This window comes from Dermacentor andersoni, chromosome 3 (genome assembly GCF_023375885.2).
Source record: "Dermacentor andersoni chromosome 3, qqDerAnde1_hic_scaffold, whole genome shotgun sequence".
In the NCBI taxonomy this organism is placed as follows: domain Eukaryota; kingdom Metazoa; phylum Arthropoda; class Arachnida; order Ixodida; family Ixodidae; genus Dermacentor; species Dermacentor andersoni.
The window spans coordinates 138,160,500-138,187,992 of NC_092816.1; the positions used below are offsets into that span (position 1 = coordinate 138,160,500).

The 27,493-nt window shown below is 45.5% G+C and overlaps 2 protein-coding genes across 4 annotated transcripts in view; one reads left to right on the top strand and one right to left on the bottom strand.

The window, feature by feature from the left end:
* Positions 1-1,703: 1,703 nt before the first annotated feature.
* Positions 1,704-25,010, bottom strand: LOC126525163 (uncharacterized). 3 transcript variants are annotated; one of them, XR_011893462.1, is made up of 5 exons: positions 24,396-25,010; positions 23,798-23,934; positions 16,504-16,611; positions 3,318-8,256; positions 1,704-3,127 (listed from the first exon to the last, which is right to left on the bottom strand). XR_011893462.1 is itself a non-coding variant. In XM_055067570.2 (5 exons), exons 1-5 carry the CDS (start codon positions 24,580-24,582, stop codon positions 1,921-1,923), a joined length of 702 nt encoding a protein of 233 aa, XP_054923545.2. In that variant the 5' UTR covers positions 24,583-25,010; the 3' UTR covers positions 1,704-1,920. The 3 variants fall into 3 exon arrangements, 2 of the variants coding, with proteins under 2 accessions (XP_054923545.2, XP_050029174.2); XM_055067570.2 differs by having other exon boundaries at positions 1,704-2,014; positions 8,081-8,256; XM_050173217.3 differs by having other exon boundaries at positions 1,704-8,256.
* Positions 25,011-25,110: 100 nt separating this feature from the next.
* Dpm1 (Dolichyl-phosphate mannosyltransferase subunit 1) overlaps positions 25,111-27,493 on the top strand; it is a 28,178-nt gene continuing 25,795 nt past the window's right edge. The window contains exon 1 of the mRNA XM_050173223.3: positions 25,111-25,304. Within this exon, the coding sequence (XP_050029180.2) occupies positions 25,207-25,304 (98 nt within the window). The 5' untranslated portion in view covers positions 25,111-25,206. The remainder of the gene's footprint in view (positions 25,305-27,493) is intronic.

Sequence of the window (27,493 nt, forward strand, 5' to 3'; positions counted from 1 at the left end):
TAATATAATTGTAACAATAAGATACGTTGATTAATGGACCAATTATCTAATTCGGGGGAAAAAAAAAAAAAATTGAGTATCTCCAAGCGACGGCAAACATTACCTTGGTTCTGTCCAGCTACGTGGCACTCGCATATTTTTAGACTCTGGCTAAAGGTAGCTAGGACACGCTGTATATTGGGTCAATTGGTTTGCGGTCTAGACTATGACTCACGCACGTCATCTCACCAAGACGGAGATTTTTGCTTTTGCATTGACCATCTACATGCGTCGCATCGGACACTTAAACTACTACTGGTAACATCACACAACCTGCATTCATTTTTTTTTTTCTGTCCACCTCCTCCTAGAGCCTTTCTTCTCCGTCCCATTCGCTGCAGAGTAGCGTGTAGGCGAAAATACGCTGGCTAAACACTCTGCATGTTCAATAAAGAGCTGTCTCTCCCTCTCGTTCTACCGACAACGAGAGCGGCCCTTCGTCGTGGGGAAATCGTGCCACCGTAGACCTGGCAACTCGGCTCATGCGCAGGCCACTTCCCCTCTACTCCTCCCCCACTTACCGCCTCATGCTTTCACTGCACCCTCCTCGTCCACTTTCCTTCTCGCGCGCTCTTTTATTTCCCGCTGCGCTTCGCATTTGCTTTCATCTTTTGCTGCGCTTGTTCGCTCGGTTACACACAGGAACGACGCCGACGCTCAGCGCAGGAATGGGCCCAGAGCTGCACGCTAAAGCTCCTGTTGTCAGCATACAGTTGCACATGTGCAACAGGGATGCTGATGACTGCAGCTACAGCTTATATGGAAATGACATTCATGTTGTCAAAGCAATTTCAGTGATTATACTTGAGAATTGAGCAGACCTCAGTAGCATCAGTACGTTCAAATTGTTGGCGTCATGCTTTTACTTAAGTTGACCTCGAAAGAAGTATACTGCATCCATTATTGGATTACGGTTCCCAGAATCTAGAGAATGTTTATTAAATACTTTAATGATTGCCTCACCTCTCTATGTACAATCCCATTTGAGCTCATTTCAGTCAATGATGCACGTTTGTTAGATCAATTATACATATATTTTCCAGATTTTTTTATTGCTCCTTTGCTGCATCTGCATATATCATTGTCAAATATACCATTTTTGATTTATACAGATCTGACTAATCTATTTCAAACTTCTTTGTGTCTTAAATTTTCTTGTTGCTACTTTTCAAGAATATTGTCAAATAGTTATCTTTTTTCACCCTTGATCCTCTAATTAGCTCACTAGATAGCCATGGCTTCCTAGCTTCTTTTTGTACGGGATGCTTTTAACAAGGAGAAATGTGCCATAGCATGCAGTCTGAACTTCGTGTTGTAATGTGTGTTGGGGTCCTCTTTTTCGAGTACACTGTCAAAGCTTGCGCTTCCTGTCAAGTAACAAAATGTAGAAATGTTGCAATCATTAATAACTCTGCACCACTGAACTTGGTGCTTGTGCTTTATAGAGCAATTTGACATCAACTTATACAGTAATCTGGAATCGGCTGGCATAGTGCTCTAAGAGACTAGTGCTGAATGCTGTGTGCTACAGGCATAAAGTGAACACAAAAAAAATTTCATCAGAACACATTAAGCATAAGAATGAAGCAATGTGGCATCATATGTCAAGTTCACAGATAAAGTGACGCCTTCCGAGATAGAGTAAACCAACAGGTAGGCCAGCCCACTCGAAATGTGACATTTAATTCTTCCACTATGATTGATGATGCTGAAAATATATTAAAGTACTACATACAACAGGGGTCACTTTTAACACGATGACAGTGTATGGGATTTTATGAGCAGTTTTTGCATGCTGGGCAGTATAACAGAAGCGGTGCACAAGCTAACAGCAGGGATATTTGCCCATCAGTGTAACAGCTGCAGACACACACCATATCGTCACTGACACACTGGCACGGTGTGACAACATGCACGCCAATCATTTGGTCTCTTAGCAGCAATCCACTCTTGTTCTCGTCCTCTCCTTTCACTCCTGCACAGAAGCACAGCTTTGCTGCAGCAAAGGCAGGTCACACACTTGAACATTACCATAAACACCATGAGGCCAGGTAGCTTCGCAAGGACATCCTGGGTGGTGTTCGAACTGCTGGCTATGAGATGCAGCTTCTCTGCCGCAATCTGGACAAGCCACATCCTCATCATTGTCACCTCTTTAACAATTTCTCACTCGTAACTTTTCCTCAAGCTCCACCACGGATGGTACTTGAGACATGCTTGACTGTCAGCTAGCTCCCGTGTGGGTGGCAGGCTCACTAACTCAGCATGTGGCCACTGTGCTCTAGGCCAAATGCCTGGCACACCAAGTCAAGAAGCTGCACCAGGAACTGAATGAAGCCTCCATTCTGGCAAGGCTGCTCCCCTGTTGGCACTTCCGGATGGACAACATTCTCTAGCTTTCCTGCCAACTGTTTCTGGATCTCAATGTGGTTATGCTTAGGAGCCACCCGGATGGATGGATGCTGAGCATCCCCTTTGGAACGTGGCGGTGGGTTGCACCACCAAGCTCTTATTTTATTGCTTATGTCCTACCTATGCTTTAAAAAAAAGAAGGAAAGAAAGAAAACCTACGATGAATTTCTATAGCCAAGCTTTCTGAACCCATATCGTGAACTTTGTTTTTGCATGCCTCCATTGTTTGTCATTTCCCTACTTATCTTCCACCAATATTCTAAGTGCCACTTGCTAATCTCTATTGCGGACATGTTTGCTTTCCCCCTGCTCTTGCTAAACCCAAGGGCTTCAAGGAGGCCAGAGATGCCTACATCGACCTCTGGGCAGATATCTTCACATTCCCTAGCTTTACCGCAGCAAGCACATGCTTCTTCTTCCTTCTTATATTTGCTTTATATATGTGTGTTCCAAGGGATCCTGATCTTGTTTCTAAAAGTAATGAGCTTCTCTTTAATTTATCACAAACTGGTTCTTTCCTGATTTCATCTTTTCCTCTTAAGTAGTTACTCGTAGAAGCTAGGTTTCTTTTCCATTTCCGCCACCCATGAGATTACCTCAGCCTCTCTGACTTTCCGCTTGACATTCTTTGTTGTCATGTTGCTCACCATACGTCACATACTTGCTAATAAGCTTCCTAGTTCCTTTAAAAAAAATTAATAAATTATGGGGTTTTACGTGCCAAAACCACTTTCTGATTATGAGGCACGCCGTAGTGGAGGACTCCGGAAATTTCGACCACCTGGGGTTCTTTAACGTGCACCTAAATCTAAGTACACGGGTGTTTTCGCATTTCGCCCCCATCGAAATGCGGCCGCCGTGGCCGCCTAGTTCCTTTCCTCCACTGTGAATCAATGTTTTTCCTGTACACGATACCTGAACACTATCCCAGCCCATTCACTTTCTTCCATATTCTTCAGTCACTCTTCATAATTAATTTTACTGCGAGCTTCTCTCGCTTCAAAGTTTGTCCAGCTTGCACAGCTTCATTTGTCTTCTCTTAAAAGCTGTATACAATCGTTGCCCAAGCCTTCCCCTTCCAGAATATCGCACGTTTTTTTATTTATTTGTTTATTATACCTCAAATACCCCAGAGCAGGGGTGTTGTTAGGGATGTGGTCTACGTTGTCATAGCTCCTGTAATGTCTAAAAAGGCCACATATAACGATCTTTCTACTCTGGATATTTCAATACACTGAGTTAGGTCAAATAATTTATCATCCAGGTGCCTACCTATTCTGAAGCCATACTGAAGTTCTCTCAAAATGCTATTATTCTCTGCCCATGCTTGCAGCTTTGATTGCCTGCATTGCTAACCTGTATGATGTAATGCTAAACTGATGCATTGCTAACCTGATGTAATGGTCAACGGTCTATATGAGTGAATTCTATTTCTCCCCCTTACCTTTATAAATTAAAGTCATTATACTTTGCCGCCAACTATCTGGTAGTCGCCTATCTTTTAAACTTTTTTTTCTACTGCTTTCAGCACAGCTTCCTTACTTTTTGGACCTAGTCCATTAATCAGCCTAACAGCAACTTCATCAAGCCCTGAGGCTGTTCGCTTCAGAATTTTCTCTTCGGCTGCTCGTCCAGTTCAAATTTGTCAGCACCAGCTCCTTTTCCATCTGGTTCCATTTCACGCTTTCTTTTTTCAAGTACAACCTCGTCATTGCCTTGGAAAGATTCAGCTGTTATTTTTTATATGTAATTTAATGCCACATCCCCTTCCAGTTTATTTCCATCTTCAACTAGGATATGTTGTATCATTCCAGACTTCCTCCCTATAAGTTTATGTAGTTCCAAAATATTCTAGGTGGGGCCTTCTTTTTCTCATGTATTCCTGACAACCAACATTCACTTTCACCTTTTATCTTTGCTTGAACCAGTATTCGAACCACATATTTTTTTCTCCCGGTATATTTCCCATTTTCTGGCTACTTCATGCTGTGGCAGCTGTGCTTTTTTGCCTGCCTGTGCTCTCGGGATGCTTTCTGTCGTTCGGCGATCGCTTCTCATATCTCCTTGTTCTACCAGCTTTTCGGTTTCTTTTTCCTTTCCAACGAGAATGTTGCTTTTCTTTCCGTATTTCTGTCATTACTACACTTAGAAGCTCGCTATATTCCCACTCTTGCTTAGCCATTTGCCAAATTCTTCCTCGACTCTTGCGACTATATTTATTTGCTCAGCGTTCAAATTTGGACTGGCCATGTTGTGCTCCTTGCTCTCTTTCTCAACTACATATCCCGTTTTCAAAATGATGCGTTTATGGTCACTCCCTGTGCTGCTATACTCTTCCTTGTCAATTACCATTTCTCTCAACTTATGAATTCCTTCTGTCATAAAACGGTAATCAATGGTCGATTGTCGGTTTCCCATTTCCCACGTACTCTGCCCGTCACACTTAGGCCCTGTATTCACGATAATGAGGTCATGTTGCTCACAAAGGTCTAGCATTGACTTCCTGTTGTTGTTGGTATAGCCATTTAGATCCTGTATGTGGGCATTCATGTCACTTAATGGGATAATTTCGGCAGCATTCCCAAAACTCTTAATATCAGCACTTAGACATTTCACTAACTCTCACTCAGCAATTATTTCTGGTCCACAAATATGTTACGCCCAGCCAAGCTTTCCTTCCACTCACTGTGCATCATAAGCAAAGATGCTCTTGACATTTTGAATTTACTATTTTCCATTTGGCTCCCTGATAGATGAACATTCAGACTCCCACTCACTTTCTTTCTGATTTAGTTGTTACACTTTTCCCAAACATAATTCTCAATCACTGGCAGTTCTTCCAAGTCTCTAGGGTGCATTTCTGTAAACGCATACACTCTTATTCTATATTTAATGGCTCCTGAATCTCTACCCACTTTTACTTTCTTCTGCCGCCCTGCATGTTTATGTAGCCTATTGCATGGCGAGCTCTTTTTCTCCCTTTCTTCCTTTTTCTGTTATTGACGGCGATGCTATTCCGAGGTTCCCCTAGGGGCCCTTCTTCATTGCTACCTACACTGGCCTCCTGATCGCCCATGGGCCAGCCAAAAAAGCAACCACACGACCAGCAAGTCGCCAGCCCACTTCTCGTCCAAGCCTGTGATTGAAGTGTATGCCGTCTCATTGGAAATCATTACAGCTTCTCACTTCCCTGTTTACTTCTACAACCTCGAAACTTTTCTCTCGGCTCATTGTCTATATAGCCTCATTAGCAGCCACAACGGCTCTTTGTACGTTATTGTCACATAAAGGCACCTCGGCACTGTGCACACCATGATCTGCACCTGCGGGGACAACTCGCGCAGGCCGTCTACCCCTTTCACCAAGCGCTGGGCTAGTCCTGTCCCTTTTCTGTTTAGGACGTCATTTAGCCGACCTGCTACTAATACAGGGTTGCATCCATGGGCATTTTCTGTGAGCATTGCTTTTGCTCGCTCCATGACAATGTCCAATGTTTGACCTGGAAATGTCCCTACCGCTACTCTTTTGTCACCTTTCACCTTCTCCACAATTGTGCCTGAGGATCTAGCCAGGTTTCAGTCGCCGGTGATAATCACCCTTTCACTCTCTTCTACCGCCGAGGCCTCTCCCTGCTTCCCTCCGTCATCCTTTTCTGTGTGATTTGGAATTGACAAGGGGCCCTGACCCCTGCGTTTCTGCTTTTTCTTTGTGGCCGCATCGCGGTAGGTGCAGCTCTTTCCCGCACCCCATCTCCACGTAGCGTGCATTCCACATGCTTTGCCGATACTCCCTCTCCTGTCCCATCAGGAGACTGTGTTCGATTGTCACGACCATTCTTGTTCACGATGGCAGCCCTGTTCAGATTTTCCTTGTCTGACTGAAGTAATTTTTTCCAGCACCTTCCGTGCATCATGCTCCATATTTAGCTAATTTGTAGTTTTCTTACGACCTGTTTGACAAGCTCACCTTGGAAAGCCTCCATTTTCTTCAGCCTAGCATCGACATCACAGTGTCTACCGATTAACTCAATTTCCCCTACATTCTCACTTGGAAAGTTTTCCTAATCATTTGAACTTTACTTTTTTAGTATGCCTACGAAACTGCCAGCATTACCTAAACAGTGTGCTGCCTCTTTATTGCAATGTGCCTGTTTGTAAATGAGCCTCAAATGTCCACATCGTTGTTGGCCAAGTTTTCACAAATGAGTGTTTTGGCCACAGTCAACATTGTAAGCACCTCTTGCAGTACAGCATCATCATGGATGTAGTGCAGTCTAGAAGCAATCTTTTTACTTTGGGTTCTGATCTCGGATGTTAGATGGTGCTGGCTGTGCTGAGGAGGCTGTTGTAGGTCTGGAGTAATATATTCTGCATCACTTTTTGTTGGTGATCCTCTAAATTGTTCCGAGGGCGTGGACACTGTCATAGAGAGAGAAACAAAGTTCGGCTCTTTCTTCAAGACTGCTGGGGACTCGAACATCTTCTTGAGCGGGTAGCTAGACGAGCTCAGACTGGCCTTAAGGAACTGGGCCTCCATCTCAGGGAAACATACCTCAACCAAGGCTCTGACAAGCTCCGAGAGGCTAGGGCGGCCACAGCTTCTTTCCAAGTAAGCCTTCACGTCTGCCCCGTTGTTAGGCTCATAAGGAAGGTCAAGTCGGTACATTTTAACCCACAGTTCTTTCACTGAGAGCCAGTGAGTGATGTACCTTTGCAGCTTCTGGTTTTGTAACCAGTGAGGCGACTCTTCCAAACCTGTAAGTGCTATCTTAAACTCCTGCTCATTTTGGCTGTCCACTATTCGACTTAGCATTGCTTTGACAGCAGGAACATCAGCAACATCATTTTGCTCAGTCGAGAAAAACCTACGCCAGGCCTCTTCTCTGTGAGAATCTGAGATGATGGCACGCCCACAGGGGAAAGCATTGGAAAGAGCTGTGATCTCAGCCTGGCTCAAGTCCACCATCCAAAACTTGGGGTTAAAATCCGGGTTCCAAGCTCTCCAAATACTTAGCGCTTGTCCAATGCACTCGGCCGTTTCAAACTGGACAACGAAAGCACCTACCACAGCGTAGCAGCCGGTGGTCTTTACCATAATGAAGAATAGTGGAAGTGCACATTCAGTTGTCTTGTAGGTTGCAACAAGGTACCCAACATTGCTGCTGTATTTTAGCAATAGTTCGCTCATAAAGTCAGTTTGGATGCAAAACAGTAGCGTACTTTGGCAATCCTGTGCTACAGACTCTAGAATGTCCCAGTCAGTTTTATCATGCTGCACTTGAAGCAGCTGGTTGTCCTCTTCATGCCTCATCTTACAGGAACGGAAAAAACAGTTTGTTGTTGGTGTCTTCACGTGAAGCTCTTCCGTATATTTTGCTAGATTGTCTTGATCAGTGGAATTAAACCTGCATTCCCGAAGTGCCTGCCGAATATATTTTCGTATGTCCCTCTCGCTTGGGTAATAATCTCTTGATGAAAGAGGGGGACTTTGCTTGTTTGAAAATAAGACATCTTTAACATAACACTTTAGATGACTCTCCATTGCTTTCACTGCTGTCACGCCTTGACGAACAAGCTCAACTATTTTTGTAGCTAGTTGCGGTTGGACAGGTTGTGTAGGTCGTACACACCGAGATATATCATGATTGCAATGACTGTTGATGTCCGTCATAGAGATGTAAAATCGTTTCCAACGGAGCACAGTTTCAGTGCTGCCCTCTTCTTGGAGTGCAAGTTTCAAGCGGGAGATCTGCTGTTTTGAAGCAGCGTTATGTTCATGCTGTGGTCGGTCCTTTGGAAGGTTTATCTGAAGAGAAAAAAGAAAAGAGCAAGACTGCACTTAAGCACATGAGAAACATACAAATGCTCGCAACATAGCTCATAGAGCTCATAGAATCCTCTCTTAAGTAGCCCCAATTCCTAAGCAGAGTGACAACAGGTGCTAACCTGTCATCACGATGTCACAGCACAAGCAGCGGGTAGCTAAAAGGTTGAACCTAACAGAGTTTAAGCTGCTGCATACGTTCCACACAAACTGGCGTTCACTCCAGCTGGGCACTCAAGAACTTTCCTATGCTGGGCAGGCTAGAACAAGGTGGACAAAACTAAGTGCAGTGGAATCTCGATAAATGGAAATTGTTTAAACGGAACTGCCACTTAAATGGAACACCATCCTCATGGTTGGTTGGTTTTGTATTCACGCAATGCTCTCTGAAATGTCTCTCAGTAAATAGAACTCCTGATAAACGGAATCAATTTCCCTGGTCCCTTGAGGTTCCATTTAAAAAGAGTCCACTGTACAGAATGCAAATGGTTCCACCCAAAGGTATGATAAGCGACAATGTGCATGCAGAGAATTGAAACACAGCTTATTTTCTTTTGTAATGTGCACGGACTGTGTCCACTAGAAGTTAAACTTATAACCGAAACCAAGAGCAACAAAACAACAGAGACAGAGACCACTGTGCTCTGCGCTGTGGAGTTTATCTCTGCGTCTGTGTTTTTATGCTCTTGGTATTAGCGGAAACCCAAGCATCCACAATTGTAAGATTCCTATTATATTTTACAGCCCGTGTAGGAGATCCACGTGTGTGTGCAACAGCTGGTGGTCCTGGAAGGACTGTGAAGGGTGGAAAAGGAGGCCTAGTGCATTCTTCTCGCATTTGTGAACTCATGGACGAATGGCGCACATGTTTAGTTCCGTGATGCTAACTTGGAAGAGTTGCAGCACTAACTGCCTGGGTAACACTGTCTAAAACAACAAACCAACCCCTAAACAAGGAGTCAAGATCTCTGCTTAAAGAGCTCATATGCAAATGCCACTAGCAGTAAAGCATTCATTTATCATCCAAGCAAAAAAAAAAAGGAATCAGCAACATATACTCCAGAAAATAAGTACGGCATGACACTTGCACTGCAGGAGCAGGATACTAAACTAAAGCTAGGCCTAAAGCATTATTTTTGCGCAGACTGGAACCAAACCACAACAAAAACAATTTTTTTCACTACAGACTGAAACCTAAAAAAGACTATGCAAAGACCATCAACAACGATTTTCAAAGTAGGCGAATAGCCCAAATGAACTAACAAATGAACGAGCAAGTGGCACTTGCCCCTTGCTACCCATCGCCGCAACTCGATTTTCCAAGAGCAAGCGCCCTTTTGCTCGGCGCCTTCCCTCGCCTTCCCAGAGTTAATTCATGGAAGCCATGGAGAGCGAACATGTCAACTTCTTGGTCTGCTTGATGAGTTGGCGTTAACACTGTCAGCGTTCGATAGAACGCTCACTTGTGTCTGCGGCGCAGTTTTTGTGGGTGAGAATTAGCTATGACATCCACAGCACTGAGGGGCACTGCGGTGTCATTGGCGGATGTCATCTACAGCTAAAATTCTAAAACAACCGGGAGTGCAGCGAGTACCTCCATTCCGCTGCACTATGGCAGCGTGATTTACTGTGCACGCCAAACTGCAGGCATAAACGCTACAGTGACGGCTTGCCACAAGTGCTTCATGTCGAAGGACATGTACGCCCGCCAATCTGAATCAAACTGAAACATTTATCTTTGCCTTTCAAGTGCTATGAAAGCACAGCTAGTCTTGTTCTGTTAAGTCGACGGCGTAAAGCTAGTGATGAAAAAAATGCATGTATGCATCATTTCTATTTTCTTTTTCTTCGAGTAATGAACTGCGACTGTGGCATAACTGAAGTTAAGCATAAGCCCTTATGGCAATTTAACGCTTCAAAATAAAATTATTTGAGTCAGCAGGAGGTCATGTCCACTCTCAGGAGCCTGCAGCGACTGTGGGACTGTGGGTTTTTATTGGTCTTATGCACATTCTGTTGAATTCACACTCCGCACTTTCAATGCCGGAAGGCTTTGATTTAATTACTGTCACTCTGTATACTGTGTTCATTTTTACAATGTGAATGTCTCAACACAACATGAACAGATCATTCACACTATTTTTCTCTGCTGTCCTGCATGTGACAAATATACTTAATGCTGTGCGGTTCTTTCAGTGCACAGCAGTGTAAAAATTCTTCGGTTATAGTAAATTGTGGGCTTTGATGTCCAGACACTGCGAAGTGGACTATGAAGGACGCTGTAGTGGAGGCCTCTGGATTTATTTTTACCACCTAGGGTTCTTAAGTGCACACCCAAGGCACGGTATACAGGCATCTTTGCATTAAGTCTCTATCGGGATGCGGCTGCCATGCCAGGGAATCGAACCCATGGCCATGTGCTACCCAGCGCAGATTAAGTAGAGCGAACATGAAATGAAAGCAATGTGTACACATGTAATACAGGTCTATTCATGCAGCTCAATATCTGCTAACCTTTTTCATTTTCCAAATTTTTTGATTGTTCATTTTCTTACTGTCAAAACAATATATCTCCCGCCTGTTTTTCACAATAAATCAGGCCCCTGGGATTGACACGGCCTGCTTACAGGTGAAGCTTTTCATCTATTTTGTATAATCTACGACTAGAAGAATGAGCTGCACCTCCTCCCATTCTCCGTTCCCAATGCAACCAAACGCTACACTCCCATTTTTGAACACTTTAAGTTCTGTCACCATACTCTACACACCCACTTAGCCATTTCACGGCTGCACGTTTTCATCAAGCATCTGTGGCAGTTGTTGCCTGGACAAAGAAAAGGCCCATTGTTGAAAGGCTAGCTCAGGAGACATTCCTCCTTCAACCAATGTTTACCTTTTCACTTGAATAAAAAAATTTTGAAGACACACTTAAGACTGCTTACGTGTGGAAATGCAAAAGCATTATAGTAGCTTTGGAGAAATGTCATCTTCCACGTGTTCCTTGTCTGCGCAACCTCTTGCCAACATTCAAACTGGGCCTCAGTAAGGCCAAATCAAAATGCGCCAAGCATCTCAACATGCACGCTTGCCCACGAGGAGTTCATAACTCGAAGGACCGCTGAGCAGCGTTCATTTGAACATTCATGCTTTTTATTTTAAGGTGAAAGCCTTAAGTGGCTTGTTCCGGTGGCTTCTACCGAAAAAAAAGTGGTGTCTAGTCGAGCAGTTCAAAAAATATCATCAAGTCGAGTGGTTTAAAAAAAGTTGATGAGTGGTACAAAAAATATCATCATCAGCAGTGGCTCACCCTCGTAAAAAAATAATCTGGAATGGCTTATACACCCTAAGCAGTCAAAGATGCAATGACTGTATATGAATGAAGACATGAAAAAAAAAGAACGAAGGAAATAAATAAAGAACAAAGAAAGAAAGAACGAAAGAAAGAAAGGGAAAATATGGAAAGAAAGAATGAAAGAACCGTTAGATAGTGCATTAGGTGCTCACATGCCACTGAGGAAACCGACCTACAGAGCAATACGTTTACTTCACACTGCGGCTCGTTATGTCTTGCAAGAAGTCTGACCCCTCCAATTGGATAATTTAATGCCTTACCACGTGTGCATCAGGCTTTCATGTTCACGTGTTACAGGAGTGTAACACGCTGCTGATTTTTATACACTCATGATGTGGCACCACCTCCTCCCCTACGGCTGTGCCATCACATGCCCAACAAGGCACACACTAGGCACACCTTTAGTCAGCCAGAACTGTGGAGGCGCCGTGGCGTCGGGGAAGAGCTCATCTCGCACCCTGGAGGCCCAGGTTCGATTCCCACCCAGACCCAAATTTACCAAATTTTCTTTTCAAAGGCACCAATTTACTTTTCTTTACAGGAACCTCCCTGAGAAATGTGCTCTGAGCATTTTATACGTTATTTGCTCTTTGCAGCGTTGGCCATTTTTGGTACCGTCTTTCAGTCCCGCCACCAGATTTTCGTCTAATAGGCCGAATAATGGTTTCTCATTAAAAGCAGCCACATGCAACGCGAGCAGGGTGCAGCAAGCGAAGTGAAGTTCGCCTTGCTCCGGTAGGGGAAAGACAAGCGCTGGCGTTGGCAGAATCTTGAAGTGAGGTTGTCTACTGATACTCGTCCACCGCATTATCCAAGATGGAATGGCCACCACTTGGCAGCAAGTGAGACATGTGATGAATGAGCAAGCGACAGCTTCCCCTCTCCTCTTTAGTTCCTCCCCACTGCTCACTTGACTGAAAGCACACACCCTTTCCCTCACCTTCTTGCGACGAACAAGCCAGCAAGCTAATGAGCCACAATGTGCGCCCCCCCCCCCAATTGATTACTTGAGAGCTCACGCACATCAGTCTCCCCCATCCACTCGCCCCTCCCTGCTCCTCTTATCAACTTGGTTGCCTCAGAGTACACACCATTTCTCATGGCGCATTTTCTCCCCTTTCATCCCCTAAGTCCAACCACCGTTGTACCACCGACCTAATACAAAAAGGGCCGAAAGAGCCAAAGAAAGCTACCATAAAATCCCGAGAGAAAATCTAGTGAAAGTATGAGGTGGGATAAGTTTCAGTGTGTAGTAAAAAAAAGTTGAAGAATGTATAGCAGCCAAAGGATGAACATGCGTTCATTATGACTGAATTCATTCGTCGTCAAAACCATCAAATGAACAGTCAGTGTCACTTTCAAACGAAAGGTCGACAACCTCTTCATGCACGGTGTTCGACGTGGTTGACAGGGTAGCAGAAGGGGGGACCGCTGAAGCAAGCTGCTCATGAATCTCTCCATCTTCTGATCCATAGTATACGAAACCTTGGAGCCGATAAGATACAAACGTGAGTGCTTGAGCCCAGAAGTGACATTATAGGGCCAAGTATGCTGCTGGGCCTAACTTGTACGCCGCTAACAGAGTAACCGCAAAACACGGAACAGAAATAAGAAAAAGAAAGAGCGAGCATACCACAAAAAACAAGAATCGTAATATTAAGCAAGCTAAATATTTTCTCAGTTTCTAAATTACAAGATTACAGGGTTTGTACGAATGTCATTGAAATTTGAAGCATTACACCTGGAATACTGAGGGCAAGCACCTTCAGAGGAATCCGGCCGCTCGGCTTTTTGAGCATTATGAATGATGGGAATGGTATTGTCAGGGGTGGGTTATCTAACGTTCTTTCGGAAAAACTACAAAATTGTGCGAAAAACAGGGGTGGGTCATCTTTCGGGGCTGGGTCATCACTCAGGATCTTATGGTAATCGTTTTAATCCCACAAAGCTCAAACACCACTTTACATGAAAGAAAATTAAAACAACTTGTTCATGTTTATTTCTGGCCATGGACAGTACAACAGTACGAAGAAAACAGTGAATGAATAACTGATAAAAATTAATTAGTATGGCAATCAAATAATCAGTAATTGACTTAATGAACTATCCACAACGGAAGACTCCCTCCGACATATCAAAAATGCTAGTATGGGCTCTGCATTGGGTTTCCAGCGCTTAAATCTGTTTTTAGGCATCAAATTCAACATATCAAAAATTACACATTGGGTCTTTGTGGAGGCTAAAAAAAGGCTTTTGGTTTGGGTTGGCCACCTTCTTCGGAGCTTTTCATCCATGCACTGCCTGCACTTATGGTTCAACAATGCTACCTCATTTGTATATGCGAACAAGCTTGTGGTCATTCTAGGAGTGGCAGAACCGCTATTGTGGTTTTCAGCATGGCACATCAGAAGGCAGGCGTGTTAATAATACACTGGTGATCATTTGAAATTGGTGACCACCAAATATTTCTTCTGTGGTGGAACAGCTTTATCATACCTGCCAACCCGTAAACATGAAAATTAGTAAAAATTCACAGGCACGACAAGCAGAGGGGGCTAGCACATGTCTTTTTTAATGTTTTCCATGAGGACACGCCTTTTGTGGGTATGGAACACTACTCCCAATGACTTACTTCTGTCGACGGAACACGCAAGGAGCAGCAAATGAAACAGCAGAGACGGACAAGCAACACACAGTTTTTAGATTACAGTTACTTTTTCAGCAACCTTGCTGTTGCTAATTCAGTCTGCTTCAGGAACTTGTCTGAATAAACTTGTTCAAAGCAAGTGCCCTTCTACCATATAGTATGTTGTGCTGCCAAAAGAGGGCAGCGAAGGTACCACTGCAACCTCTTTGAGTACATTTACTGCAATTTTGCGCAGCCTCATCTTTCAGCACCTTCGTAACTTTTTAGCAAACATTTTTTGAAAAAATTGGAAGAGCACGCATGCAATAGCAGAAACTTCACAACAAATTTCAGAGAGTCGGCAGGTATGCTAGGTGTTGTTAGGAATGGCCTGCCGAGGTGGCAACATACAAGTTTTCGCAGCCAGCTGCGAGCGTGGCGAGCTTCCCCGAAGATACCATGGAAGCCTTCAACATCTGCTGCGGTGACTCATTTCGCAGGGGCCGCGAGGTGCCGCGTCAACAACCCCTCGGCGCCGCATGACTAAACGCGATCAGCTCTTGTTAGTGAAATCGCCAACGCCTTCACGGTTTGACTGAAGCAAGGGGATTTCCTGGAAGGAGATGCCTTGCGGTGCCTTTTCATGGGCCTTTGAAGACGCCAGACAATGGGCAGCGGCGGACGCCACTGTGCGAGGTCCACCCTCGAATTTAGAGGCACCGACTGGGGTCGGGCGTGATCACCTGGCTACGGGGACGCCGGAAAATGGACAACACGATGGCCGCGTTGCAAAGGTCAGCTCCGAGTGCAGTGAAAGTGCGTACATGTGTGTGTAAACCGTCCCGCAGAGAGGTGGCTTGCTTACGATGACGTCGAACGTTTTGCCTCACCTAGGGATCTAGGGAACATGAAGTGGATATAACCAGCTATTGTCGGCGGCTAGAGTGTGCTCGTCGTCATGCTCGGTGCTCGTCAATATACTCGTGAGCTGTGTGCTCGTTTGCTGTATGCTTCGTCTTGCGGGCTCCATTTGGGAGTCACGCTAGACTGTAAATGTATCCCATGTTCAAATGCAAATAATCTAAATAAACCCTGTTCACCTAGTTCCTCCCAAGTTCTTCTCTATGACCTTCAACCCTTACAAATGGGGGCAGCGGCGAGACCGTCCGACAACTCCTACAACTGGTAACAGCGGTGGGATCGTCCGACAAAACTTACAGTGTACACATTCGCTGACATGAAGCACTTTCTAGCTAGGCAGTTGCTTTAGAGCACACTGGTATGTAAACGGAAGTGTGTGCAATATAAATCGCACAATGCTTCTGATGTATTACTCCTGATGCATGTTTCTCGAATGGGATTTTCTTGTAACATACTTGAGCTATGAAGAACAGCACGCATGCCTTAAGTTTTAGCCTTTTTATGTCCTCAGGAGTACTGATGAGTTTACATTGCTATAAAATAAATTCATGCTGTTTTCCAGCAGTTTTTCTAGTGTTATAAATGAACATCCATCACCTAAACAAGTTTGAACTACCACTTTCTTCCTGAAGAGTTGAAATGAAAATGAAACATTTTCACTGAATGAGAACGAAAACCAGAACAAGAATGCTCTTGGTTCGACACTGTATTCAGAAGCATAGCCTGTGAATTCACAAAGTGTCTTGAATCTGTCTTTATTTTATGTGCGGGTTTGCTTTTCTTTATGCTAAATAATTTTATCTAAGATATAAATAAAATATTACGTACCAATACCCATTAAACACTATCAAAAATTAATGGGCCAGCACACAGAGCTTTCCTCTAAAATAGGCAATGTCATGTTATCACAAGTCACTTTTTGGCGAGTGTTGAACTTGCGTGCAAAGGATGGCCCAAAGCATAGTTTCCTACAAAAAAGTACCAGGGAAACTCTGGCCCTAGTGCACAAACATGGTGCCTTTGCGAGTTTGCAAAATTTATCATTCTGAACAGACTATTGCATTATAAAAGCTAGGATTCACGATGATTATGCTTGCGTACAGAGACTTATTGCCTTTACGCATATAAGAAATGATTACTTTGAACTTTACAAGACAAACATAATAAACAATGCCACAAGAACTTCTGAAGCCACCAGCATGAAGGTTAGACAGAACTATTTCTGTAAGAATTTGTCATTCTGTTGGAAACTCTTCGGCCCAAAGGGTGAGCAAGAATCTTACTGGGCTCCTCAGTCTTGTTATCAAGAGCATTGCAAAAGTTTGCTTACCCTGTATTCTGGGTACATCTCCACCTGCTTCACACGCATCACGGCAGTACAGCCTAGCTTCTTTTTCTTCTGCGGTGAAGTTTCTGCCAACTGCTCTGCTTCTGTCACCTGCACAGGCATAATGAGATAAATAATGTGAGAGCACCCTAAACAAAGGGAAAGAAAAGATGTTCCAGTAGAAGTCATAGTCAAGTATTTAAGTCGATGATACCTTCCTGGAATTCTGTTGCATTACCATGGCATTTTGCAGTGGAAAAATAAACTGCCATGGTAATCCAGCAGAATTCCAGAAAGCCATCACAGAGCTTGATAATCATTGTCAAAGATTTGTACCAACGTTTGCTTCATACAGGCGTGAGAACTTTGTCGCATTGCTGAGAACTTAGAGCTGCGACTATACAACTGCTAGATGAATACTGTATATGGTGTTCGTATACATGATTAAATGCATAACTGTTTCTCTTTGAAATGAGTGCTTATTCTCCCATTTGTATGCAACTGTGACAAGCAGCGACCAAGTTTCTTCTTTTCCACCTCAGCAAAACTAAGAATGCATTTCAGGGGCACTTTATTGCGATAGCAATTATATATGGACTAATTTTCACTGTCGTCGTAATACAGTAAAGCCTCGTTAAACCGTACCCGCTTAAACAGTAGTTTCGTTTTAAAAGTAGTAAAGTGAAATCCCTGACTCAGCGGCCATTGAACATAATGTGTTTTGTATCCGCATAAACCGTACCAGGTTATTTCGTACGTATCGGCTAACGCGTAGTGTTTCCATTTTTTGTCGCGCAAACACGGCGGTGCATCGTCTCCATCGGGCAGCCTGACAGAACAACAAGCCTCAGAGATCAGAATGGTCTCCAAGCGCTCTGTGTGTTTGTGTGTGAAGCCACATCAACATCATTTCGGTGCCGTGCCCATACCGATGAGGCGTTCATTTGAGGGATCGCCAGCCGTTTGTGCGCAGACGCGAGTAAGAGTGGGCGCGAGAGAGAAAATCTGGGGGCTTTTGCTCCTTGAGTATGTGACTCCCTAGGCACTTCAGAGGAGCTTTTTTAGCGCTTGTTGTAAGCGTTTGTCCCTAAGCGTGCCAGCATAGCGGAGTGGAGTCAAGTTTGTCTACACTTGGACGCTGGCTGCCAGTGCAGTAAAAGAGGTGAAACAGTGGGCACAGACGCCCGATTTGGCCACTGCTGGGCCTCTACTACGGCCCACTGCTCCCCTGGAAAAATCTGTGATTTTTTTTTTGAAGTCAGAGCACCGTAAGAAGAAGCAACGAGAGGGTGACAGGTCTTGTTGTGAAACTTAATAAGAGGTACGAATTGAAGGTCGTACTACGCCCCTACATCCAGTCATGATGACCAGGAAGTCGAAAGCTTCTATGAAGACGTGGGATCGGCGATAGGTAAAGTAAAAACAAAATACACTATACTGATGAGCGACTTTAATGCCAGGGTAGGCAAGAAGCAGGCTGGAGACAAGTCAGTGGGGGAATATGGCACAGGCCCTAGGAATAGCAGGGGAGAGTTATTAGTAGAGTTTGCAGAACAGAATAATATCCGGATAATGAATACTTTCTTCCGCAAGCGGGATAGCCAAAAGTGGACATGGAGGAGCCCAAATGACGAGACTAGAAATGAAATAGACTTTATACTCTGCACTAATTCTGGCATCGTACAAGATGTGGACGTGCTCGGCAAGGTGCGCTGCAGTGACCATAGGATGACGTAGTAGTTCTGCGGAAACCCGCAACGGGTGGATGTCTGATTTTTCCTTTATTCATGACCATAGGATGGTAAGAACTCGAATTAGCCTAGACTTGAAGAGGGAACGGAAGAAACTGGTACATAAGAAGCCGATCAATGAGTTAGTGGTAAGAGGGAAAATAGAGGAATTCTGGATCAAGCTACAGAACAGGTATTCGGCCTTAACTCAGGAAGAGGACCTTAGTGTTGAAGACATGAACGACATCTTATGGGCATCATTAAGGAATGTGCAATAGAAATCGGTAGTAACTCCGTTAGACAGGACGCCAGTGAGCTATCGCAGGAGACGAAAGATCTGATCAAGAAACACCAATGTATGAAAGCCTCTAACCCTACAGCAAGAACAGAACTGGCAGAACTTTCAAAGTTAACAAGCGTAAGACAGCTGACATAAGGAAGTATAATATGGATAGAGTTGAACATGCTCTCAGGAACGGAGAAAGCCTAAAAGCAGTGAGGAAGAAACTAGGAATAGGCAAGAATCAGATGTATGCGTTAAGAGACAAAGCCAGCAATTTCATTACTAATATGGATGAGATCGTTCAAGTGGCTGAGGAGTTCTATAGAGATTTATACCGTACCAGTGGCACCCACGACGATAATGGAAGAGAGAATAGTCTAGAGGAATTCGAAATCCCACAAGTAACGCCGGAAGAAGTAAGGAAAGCCTTGGGAGCTATGCAAAGGGGGAAGGCAGCTGGGGTGGATCAGGTAACAGCAGATTTGTTGAAGGACGGTGGGCAGATTGTTCTAGAAAAACTGGCCACCCTGTATACACAATGCCTCATGACCTCGAGCGTACCGGAATCTTGGAAGAACGCTAACATAATCCTAATCCATAAGAAAGGGGACGCCAAAAACTTGAAAAATTATAGACCGATTAGCTTACTGTCCGTTGCCTACAAAGTATTTACTAAGGTAATTCCGAATAGAATCAGGAACACCTTAGACTTCTGTCAAGCAAAGGACCAGGCAGGATTCCGTAAAGGCTACTCAACAATAGACCATATTCACACTATCAATCAGGTGGCAGAGAAATGTGTGGAATAGTATAACCAACCCTTATATATAGCTTTCATTGATTACGAGAAAGCGTTTGATTCAGTCGAAACCTCAGCAGTCATGGAGGCATTATAGAATCAGGGTGTAGACGACCCGTATGTAAAAATACTGAAGGATATCTATAGCGGCTCCACAGCCACCGTAGTCCTCCATAAAGAAAGCAACAAAATCCCAATAAAGAAAGGCTTCAGGCAGGGAGATACAATCTCTCCAATGCTATTCACAGCGTGTTTACAGGAGGTATTCAGAGACCTGGATTGGGAAGAATTGGGGATAAGAGTTAATGGAGAATACCTTAGTAACTTGCGATTCGCTGATGATATTGCCTTGCTTAGTAACTCAGGGAACCAGCTGCAATGCACGCTGACTAACCTAGAGAGGTAAAGCAGAAGGGTGGGTCTCAAAATTAATCTGCAGAAAATTAAGGGAATGTTTAACAGTCTCGGAAGAGAACAGCAGTTTACGATAGGGAGCGAGGCACTGGAAGTGGTAAGGGAATACATCTACTTAGGGCAGGTAGTGACGGCGGATCCGGATCATGAGGCTGAAATTATCAGAAGAATAAGAATGGGCTGGGGTGCGTTTCGCAGGCATTCTCAGATAATGAACAGCAGGTTGCCATTATCCCTCAATAGAAAAGTATATAACAGCTGTGTCTTACCAGTACTAACCTGCGGGGCAGAAACGTGGAGGCTTACGAAAAGGGTTGTACTTAAATTGAGGATGACGCAACGAGCTATGGAAAGAAGAATGATGGGTGTAACGTTAAGGGATAAGAAAAGAGCAGATTGCGTGAGGGAACAAACACAAGTTAATGACATCTTAGTTGAAATCAAGAAAAAGAAATGGGCATGGGCAGGACATGTAATGAGGAGGGAAGGTAACTGGTGGTCATTAAGGATTACGGACTGGATTCCAAGGGAAGGGAAGCGTAGCAGGGGGCGGCAGAAAGTTAGGTGGACAGAAGATGCATTACCAACAAGCCCACATTGCAACCCTCGTGGACGGATTAGATTAAGAAGTTTGCAGGGACAACATCGCCATAATTAGCACATGACCGTTGTAGTTGAAGAAGTATGGGAGAGGCCTTTGCCCTGCAGTGGGCATAGCCAGGCTGATGATGATGATGATTTCATGCTAAAACCACAATTTGATTGTGAGGCATGCCATAGCAATGGACTCCAGATAAAATTTTGGCTCCCTTGGGTTCTTTAATGTGATCCTAAATCTAAGTACACGAGCATTCTTGTATTTCACCCCTGTCGGAATACAGCTGCCGCGGTTGAGATTGAACCCATGACCTCGAGCAACGCCATAACCACAGAGCTACTGTGGCAGGCAACGAATTGTTGGCATGACTATGTGCGACACTACGTGCAGCCACTTCCGTAGTGTCGCCTAAACACTACGGTGCTTTGATGTGTCTTTGCATGAACACGCCTTGCTTCAGCTGTTCGCTTGACAAATTTGCACAGTGTTTATTTTTCAGAAATAGCAGAAATGCAGTAGCAGTAGTGTAGCATTTCCTTGCCTTCTTACATTGTTGTTCCCCTCTCCTGTCACCCCCCCCCATGTATGTGAGCTGCTAGCGAAGAGTGGCAAGGTTGTTATTCACTTGTTTCGTGAAAGCAGCTCTACCGATTCTCTACATCCTCTCCCTACCTCCTCTCTACCATTTTATTTAGCTCCCTTCTCGGCTGCTGTGCATTAGTATAAAGGCAAGTGCTGCATTTTCTGCAATGCCTTTGTGGGGGGCCACGGATAATAACAGCAGTCAACAGGGCATTGTGGTAACAACTGAAAGGCCCAAACGAGTTTCTCATGTCGTCCTTCCTCTCTGCCGTACTCCTGCCATGTATATACACACTCTGAACCACCTCCCAATCTAGCATCAAAGACAGCGACAGCAGCAGCAGCAGTGGAAAAATTGAAGGAAAAGGCAAAGAAAGCTTTGCTTCAGAATGTTCGAGCAGCGAGAATTGCTCGAGTAGTCCCCCAGGTGGCTGTAACAGCTGCATGTGGTTAGGCATCGAGTTTGAGCCAACAGCAGATTCTGGAAATGGAGCAGTGGGTTGCAGTGTCCACGGTAAGAAGCTGCATGTTCCCATAATAGCAGAAATGAAAACCAGGCCTGTGAGCTCATCTGATGTCAGCTCAGAAACATACCTGCAACTGTCAAGTAGGGAGCTGAATGAACCGGCACGAACATTGCTCGAAGGTACTGTTGGCAGCTGTGAAGTGGCTGCAAATCAGAGCTGTCTCATATCGGGTGGTGTGATAGCGCGTCACTGTTGCTGTGACAGTTGCGACATGAAGTGCGTTTAAGGGCATGTTGTCAGTATCATGGAGGGTCTCGACACTGCAAGTCTCTTTCAAGTAGCCTTAATGATTATCTTTCTCACTACAGGAAAAGGTTCAGGGACTGGAAGCAAGGCTGCAAGGAAGTGAGGCCAGCAGAAGCCAGCACAGCAAGAAAAAGTGCATGGTGATGATTCTGAAATGATGACGATGGTATAACAACGACAGCGTGACGACAATGGCACGACCACAATGTGAGGACGAGTGTACGACGATGATAGCGTGACGATAACTATGACGATACAGCGTGAAGATGACCGGTGAATTGTTTGATGAAGCTGGAATGATGACAATGGAATGACCATGATAACGACGTAATGACGACGATGACATGACAATGGCACCATAATCACAATTAAATGACAGAATGATTATGGTGGAAATATGAAGAACTGACGTTGATGGAATGACGAATGACAGCAGTATGATGACAATGGGATGCCGCTTCTGAAATGATGACAGTGGTACAGCGTGACGATGGGGCGACAGCAACTGTATGATGATGATAATGTGATGCTGACAGCATGACGAGTCAGATAACAATGCTGGAACGACCACAACTGCATCATGACCACTGAGTGAGTAAGTGAGTGAGGAAACTTTGTTTTGAAAGCCTGCAGAACGGTTAGCCTTCCCCTGTTAGGGAGGCGTTACCGTGACACGGCCATGACGTCTTCGCGACGTGTGGCGCCTCTACTTCGGCCGCGGCCGCACTATTCCCTTTGGTCGACCGCGCCTGCCCCTCTTTTGGGGTGGCAGCCTCCCTCCGGTTTCGCTCGGTCGTTGCCTTTCGAGGGCCGCCGAGATCTGCTGGACGGCCTGGGTTTGGACATCTTGGGCATAGCATCTCATTGCGGCCTCGAGCCACGGCGGGATCGTTGTTATTGTTGCAGGTTCATGCGGATTCTTAGCACAGTCCCAAAGGATGTGAGCTGCAGTGGCTCTTTCCTTTCGGCACACACAACACAGATCACTTTCATAAACACTTGGACACACGTGCTTCATCAGCACCGGGGTGAATAATGACCCCGTTTGAAGTTGTCGGTATAAAACCGCCTCCTTACGGGTCAAGCCCGGATGAGGTGGCGGCATAGTCCTTCGCTCCAGTCGGTACCATTTCACAATTTCGTTATAGGAAGTCATTTTGTCCTTGGTTTCCCACCACCACAACGGGTCGGCTGTAGTAGCAGCGGCACGGTTGGTTAGTCCTCGCGCCGCCGCGTTCACCGTCTCGTTGTGGATAGCGTTGCCGCGATCCGACACATCACTGCCCATGTGGGCCGGAAACCACTTTATCACCACACACCGACTTTCACTCGCGAGATCGACCACACGCAACACACGCGCGGCTTCACCACACACCCTTGCTCTGGCGTAATTTTTCACTGCCGTCCTAGAATCACAGAGCACAGTCGTGCACTCGGGGTCGGCGATGGCCAAAGCAATGGCCACCTCCTCGGCTTGATGCGCGCCTCGAGTCCGCACACTCGCAGCTGTTCTCGTTGCACCGGTCGATGCCCCAATGACTGCAGCGGCGAATGCCTTTCTGTCATGGGGATACTCTGCCGCGTCCACAAACACGGCACCCCTGTCTTTGGCATGGAGATCGATGAGTGCCTTGGCCCTCGCCGCCCGCCGCTCTTTGAGGAACTCAGGGTTCATAGTCCTTGGCACCGGACATACCCGTAGCCTTCTACTAATTGCGTTCGGTACAGGCACCTCTGTATTTTCGGGTCCCATTTCCTTTGGTCCCAGGCCTAGGTCACGCAGCACTTGTCTGCCCGTTCTTGTTTCTGATAGCCGCGCGAGCTGAGCGGTCCTCTGCGCCTCGGCGATTTCCTCCAGGGTGTTATGCACTCCCAAGGCCAGGAACTTGTCGGTGCTTGTGCAGTCGAGAAGTCCGAGTGCAGCCTTGTACGCTTTGCGTATGAGCATCATGACCACTAGGACAAACTTAGTGGCACAAGCTAGCAGACAATTTGTGTCACTGGATTGGTGTAAGAAGCATGACAGACTCAAAGTGCCTGAAGTATCCAAAGAATGCTAATCATCTTACAGGATATCCACATCTTTTGTTATTGCAGAGAAATCGTGATTTGACTTACCTGGCTACTTCCTAGGCCCTGCAATTTCTTCAAGTCCCAGCCGAAGATGCAGCCTCTTTTTGAGTTCCGCAAAACCGTGAACGGAATGTTGTCGTTCACAACAATGTCTCCACGTCGACTGGACAGAAGCAGTCTCCCTACGTAAGTGGGAATAGGTACCGTTAGATGAATGAAAGTTTAATCTGTCGAGGTGCCAAGGGTATGATAGAGTGAAATCCTTGTGTAACAGATGTTAAACTTTTTTCTTCATATGTGGTTTAAAGATGTATTGGCATGGTGGCGACAAAACGAAAGGTGAAAGCACTATATTCTAGTTCAGTAAGCGAATGAAAGAGAGACGTATTACACCAGCCTTCCCTGTACGGTCGTCCACACTTTCATCTAGAGCGCTCGAGCTCGGCTGCAGAGCAAGGTAGTAGTTATACGGAGTAGCTGCTAGATTCAAGGAACTGGAACGAATACTGCGTTGATCGGACTTCCTTGTTAATTACGCCGGCCACATTGTCAGACATTCTCCCTTAAGCCGGTTAGCAGCACGCCGATTCAAGGCTCGACCGACTAGACCGACTAGCTTGTTGTAGGTGCACTGTGACATTACCGCTTTGCTTGGCAGAGTGCTCGGTCCGAAAGGTGATGTTTATTTCGGCGAGGTCACGCAGAAAGTCCGTGAATGCCTCCGAGGACTCCGTGTAGCCCGTCCACACGCTGCCCTGCTTCCGTAATCCACATAGGTGCCTCTTCAGCACGTCTGCCTCGGCGTCCGCCGGATCGTCGCAGTCCGTCATAGTGAAGCGCGGTGTTGAGTACGCTCGGCTTGCGAAGGCGACGCTAGTAATGCCGACGGTACCGAAAGTGAGCTCACGCTTTCACGAACACAAAATGCACTGCTCCCTATGACTCTATGCGTTTGTTTGTGTAACAAATTAACAAAGCACCGCGAATCCTTGCTGTTGATGACAGTGCCACAAGAAAACAGCGAAAAAGAATGATTGCAGTTTCATGTTTGCCGTCAATCTGCCTTTTTGAAGTTCGCTCGATCTTCGCCAGTGTTCGCCAGCATGACGGACACTGGTGACTTGGAGATGCGCTGGAAGCAAGTTGCGGCCAAGAATGTTTGTTTAAAGCTCTTTCGTTACGGCATAGAGTTTCCCACAATAATTATATGAAAATGTATGGGTTACGGCATGATGTGCTCTTTGCAATCTCTAAGGCTATGCAACACTTTCATGAGATATTTGCGTTACGGTACGGTGGCTATTTGCGTGAGCAATCCAGAATCCACGGCCAGCCGTATCCGTATGATGGTAGGAAGCTGACGCTTGCTCTGTAGCGGCCGTGACGGTCGCATCTCACGACGTCAGTGTTTTACCCCAGTTGGCCTGCTTTCGTGGCAAGCTTTAAGTGCGAAAATGGGCGCCGACAAGTATAGCATCTTATTGCCTACATACAACGAGAGAGAAAACTTGCCAATTGTGGTTTGGCTTATTGACCACTACATGTCTCAAAGGTGAGCTGTTCACTTTCTTTTGACACGTCTGCACCAGCTACTGCCGTTCGCGTGGCCAAGCGTTGCGGGCACATGACATTTTTTCACGGGCTACGGACTATTCTTTATGAATGCACATTACCTTAGTTTAACGCATTTATACCGGGAAACGCGGTACAGTTCAAGCCCGCAAGTTTTGTTGCAGTGGTTTCGTCAATCATTCTGTACTAGTAAATCATCGTTTTCAGCTTCATTTGCCGGTCACATTGTTTACGTTCGCAATCTTAGTTTTGCAAGGAGTATATATAAACTCTATTGTGCTGCATCAGTTGCAGATTGTTTGGCGCTGTTCTGCGAGCATGGTCCTTGCGCCATAAAAACCCAATAATCAGTCAACCAAATCAGTTGCTAATTGTTTTAATCAAGACTTATATGCTGTTCTGGGCGTGTAGGTAAAGCCCAACAGACTTTCGAAACCGCTAAATGTTTAAACGTGTACCATGGTGAAAGTCTTACTATATGAAATATAGCGAATGTCGCACTATTTAGCGATCTCACTAAGAAAAAAAAAATTACCGACGATTACGTTACTTCCTAATGCGAAATTTGAGCGCAGCAAATAAGCTGTTTCACCTTTTCGATAGATTGAGGCAAAGAAATCGAGCAACACATGTATGCGCTATCACAGAATTTTTTTTTTTATTTTTCACACGTATTCCTTTAACAAAGACTCCACTAACAGTTCTTGACAGTCATGAAGGAAGCTTTGTGGTCGGAGAAATAGACTGATATATGTTCGACTTGGTACACCAATCCTTGATTCTCAAAGACGAGATCTATACAAGTGCCTCGCGAGGTTGTCACAGCCGTGGGACGCGTTACGAGCGAGAGGAACGGGATGTTCTCCCGCATAAGTGTTAGGAAATTGCTGTTTGTCTTTATGTCAAGCCGCCACCGATCTGGCTCTCTGATTGCCACCGCACAGGGCGAACGGCAGCGGCAATTTCGGCTCGGGCGGTGCACATATACAGATCCGCCGCCACCGATCTGGCTCTCTGATTGCCACCGCACAGGGGTTGCATTGGAGGAGGAGCGAAGAAAGGAATTAAGTTCGAGCCGGCGCTTTGACAACCGGAGACTCGCAGGAAGAGGGGGGAGGGGGGCGGCGTGTACACCCAGCGGCAAACGATGGGGGCAGAAGCGCGCGCAGCAAGCGGACAACACGATAAAGGGAGGAGGGAAGAGATAGCAGCGACTGACTGATGCCGCTGACGCCGATAGTGAGTCAACCCCAGCTGCGGAGTTGGTTTCAGGGACAACGCCGCCGATGCCGACACAAACAATATGATACCCTCGCTTCCGCAGCGCTAAGAAGCAGGTCTAGCCGTGGGAAGGTGGTCACGTATTCGTCGACGTGCCGGGGCCTACGTGAAATAACCGGCGCGTCGGCAACTGAAGAGCACCCTATCCGCCACACAAGAACAGGGGGGTGGGGGGGACCCTTTCCTCCTCTTTCTGCATGGCGGCGACGGTGTTCTATGCAGTCACGTTATCTTGACTCTCTAGCGGCGTCAGCGGCATCCAGTGGTATCAGTCGGTCGCTGCTAGCGCTGGGGGGATGAAAGGGGGGCGGAGCTGGTTACGAGGCCGACGACAACGCCGACGACGACGCGAAACCCAGGAACGGACGCCAAAGAGCTGCGCTCTAAAATGTGTGTGTTTATGTTTCATAAGTCGCATAGTGACTTGAGCTCTCGGCTGCAGGCGCTTCGTGCGTACGACATCGACCGCAATTCCAAATAGCTTTGTGGTAGACAGGACGTATGTCACTGTTATTGCATGCAAAGGGACTGTATTTGCCGATCTGCTTCGCTCTTGACAGTGTCGTACAGCTCAGGCTTTTTTGTACATAATTTGGCGTTCTAAAAGCAGCACACTTGTATACAAATGGACGGTCATCGAAATAGACGAACACAAGCCCCCTGTATTTATCTGCATCTGTGTTCATCTGTGTGTGCACTGCTTTTACAACAATATAAATAAGCCAACTAGCTCACCACTATCTTCTTAGTATGTATATAATTAATTTTATTGACTGTATAGTTGCGTTTCCATCCTGCACATAACTGCTGATATATTTTAGTCCCACAGTGCACCAAAAGGCATGTAAATATTGGGAAATATATATTTCACAATGACAATATTGTAGG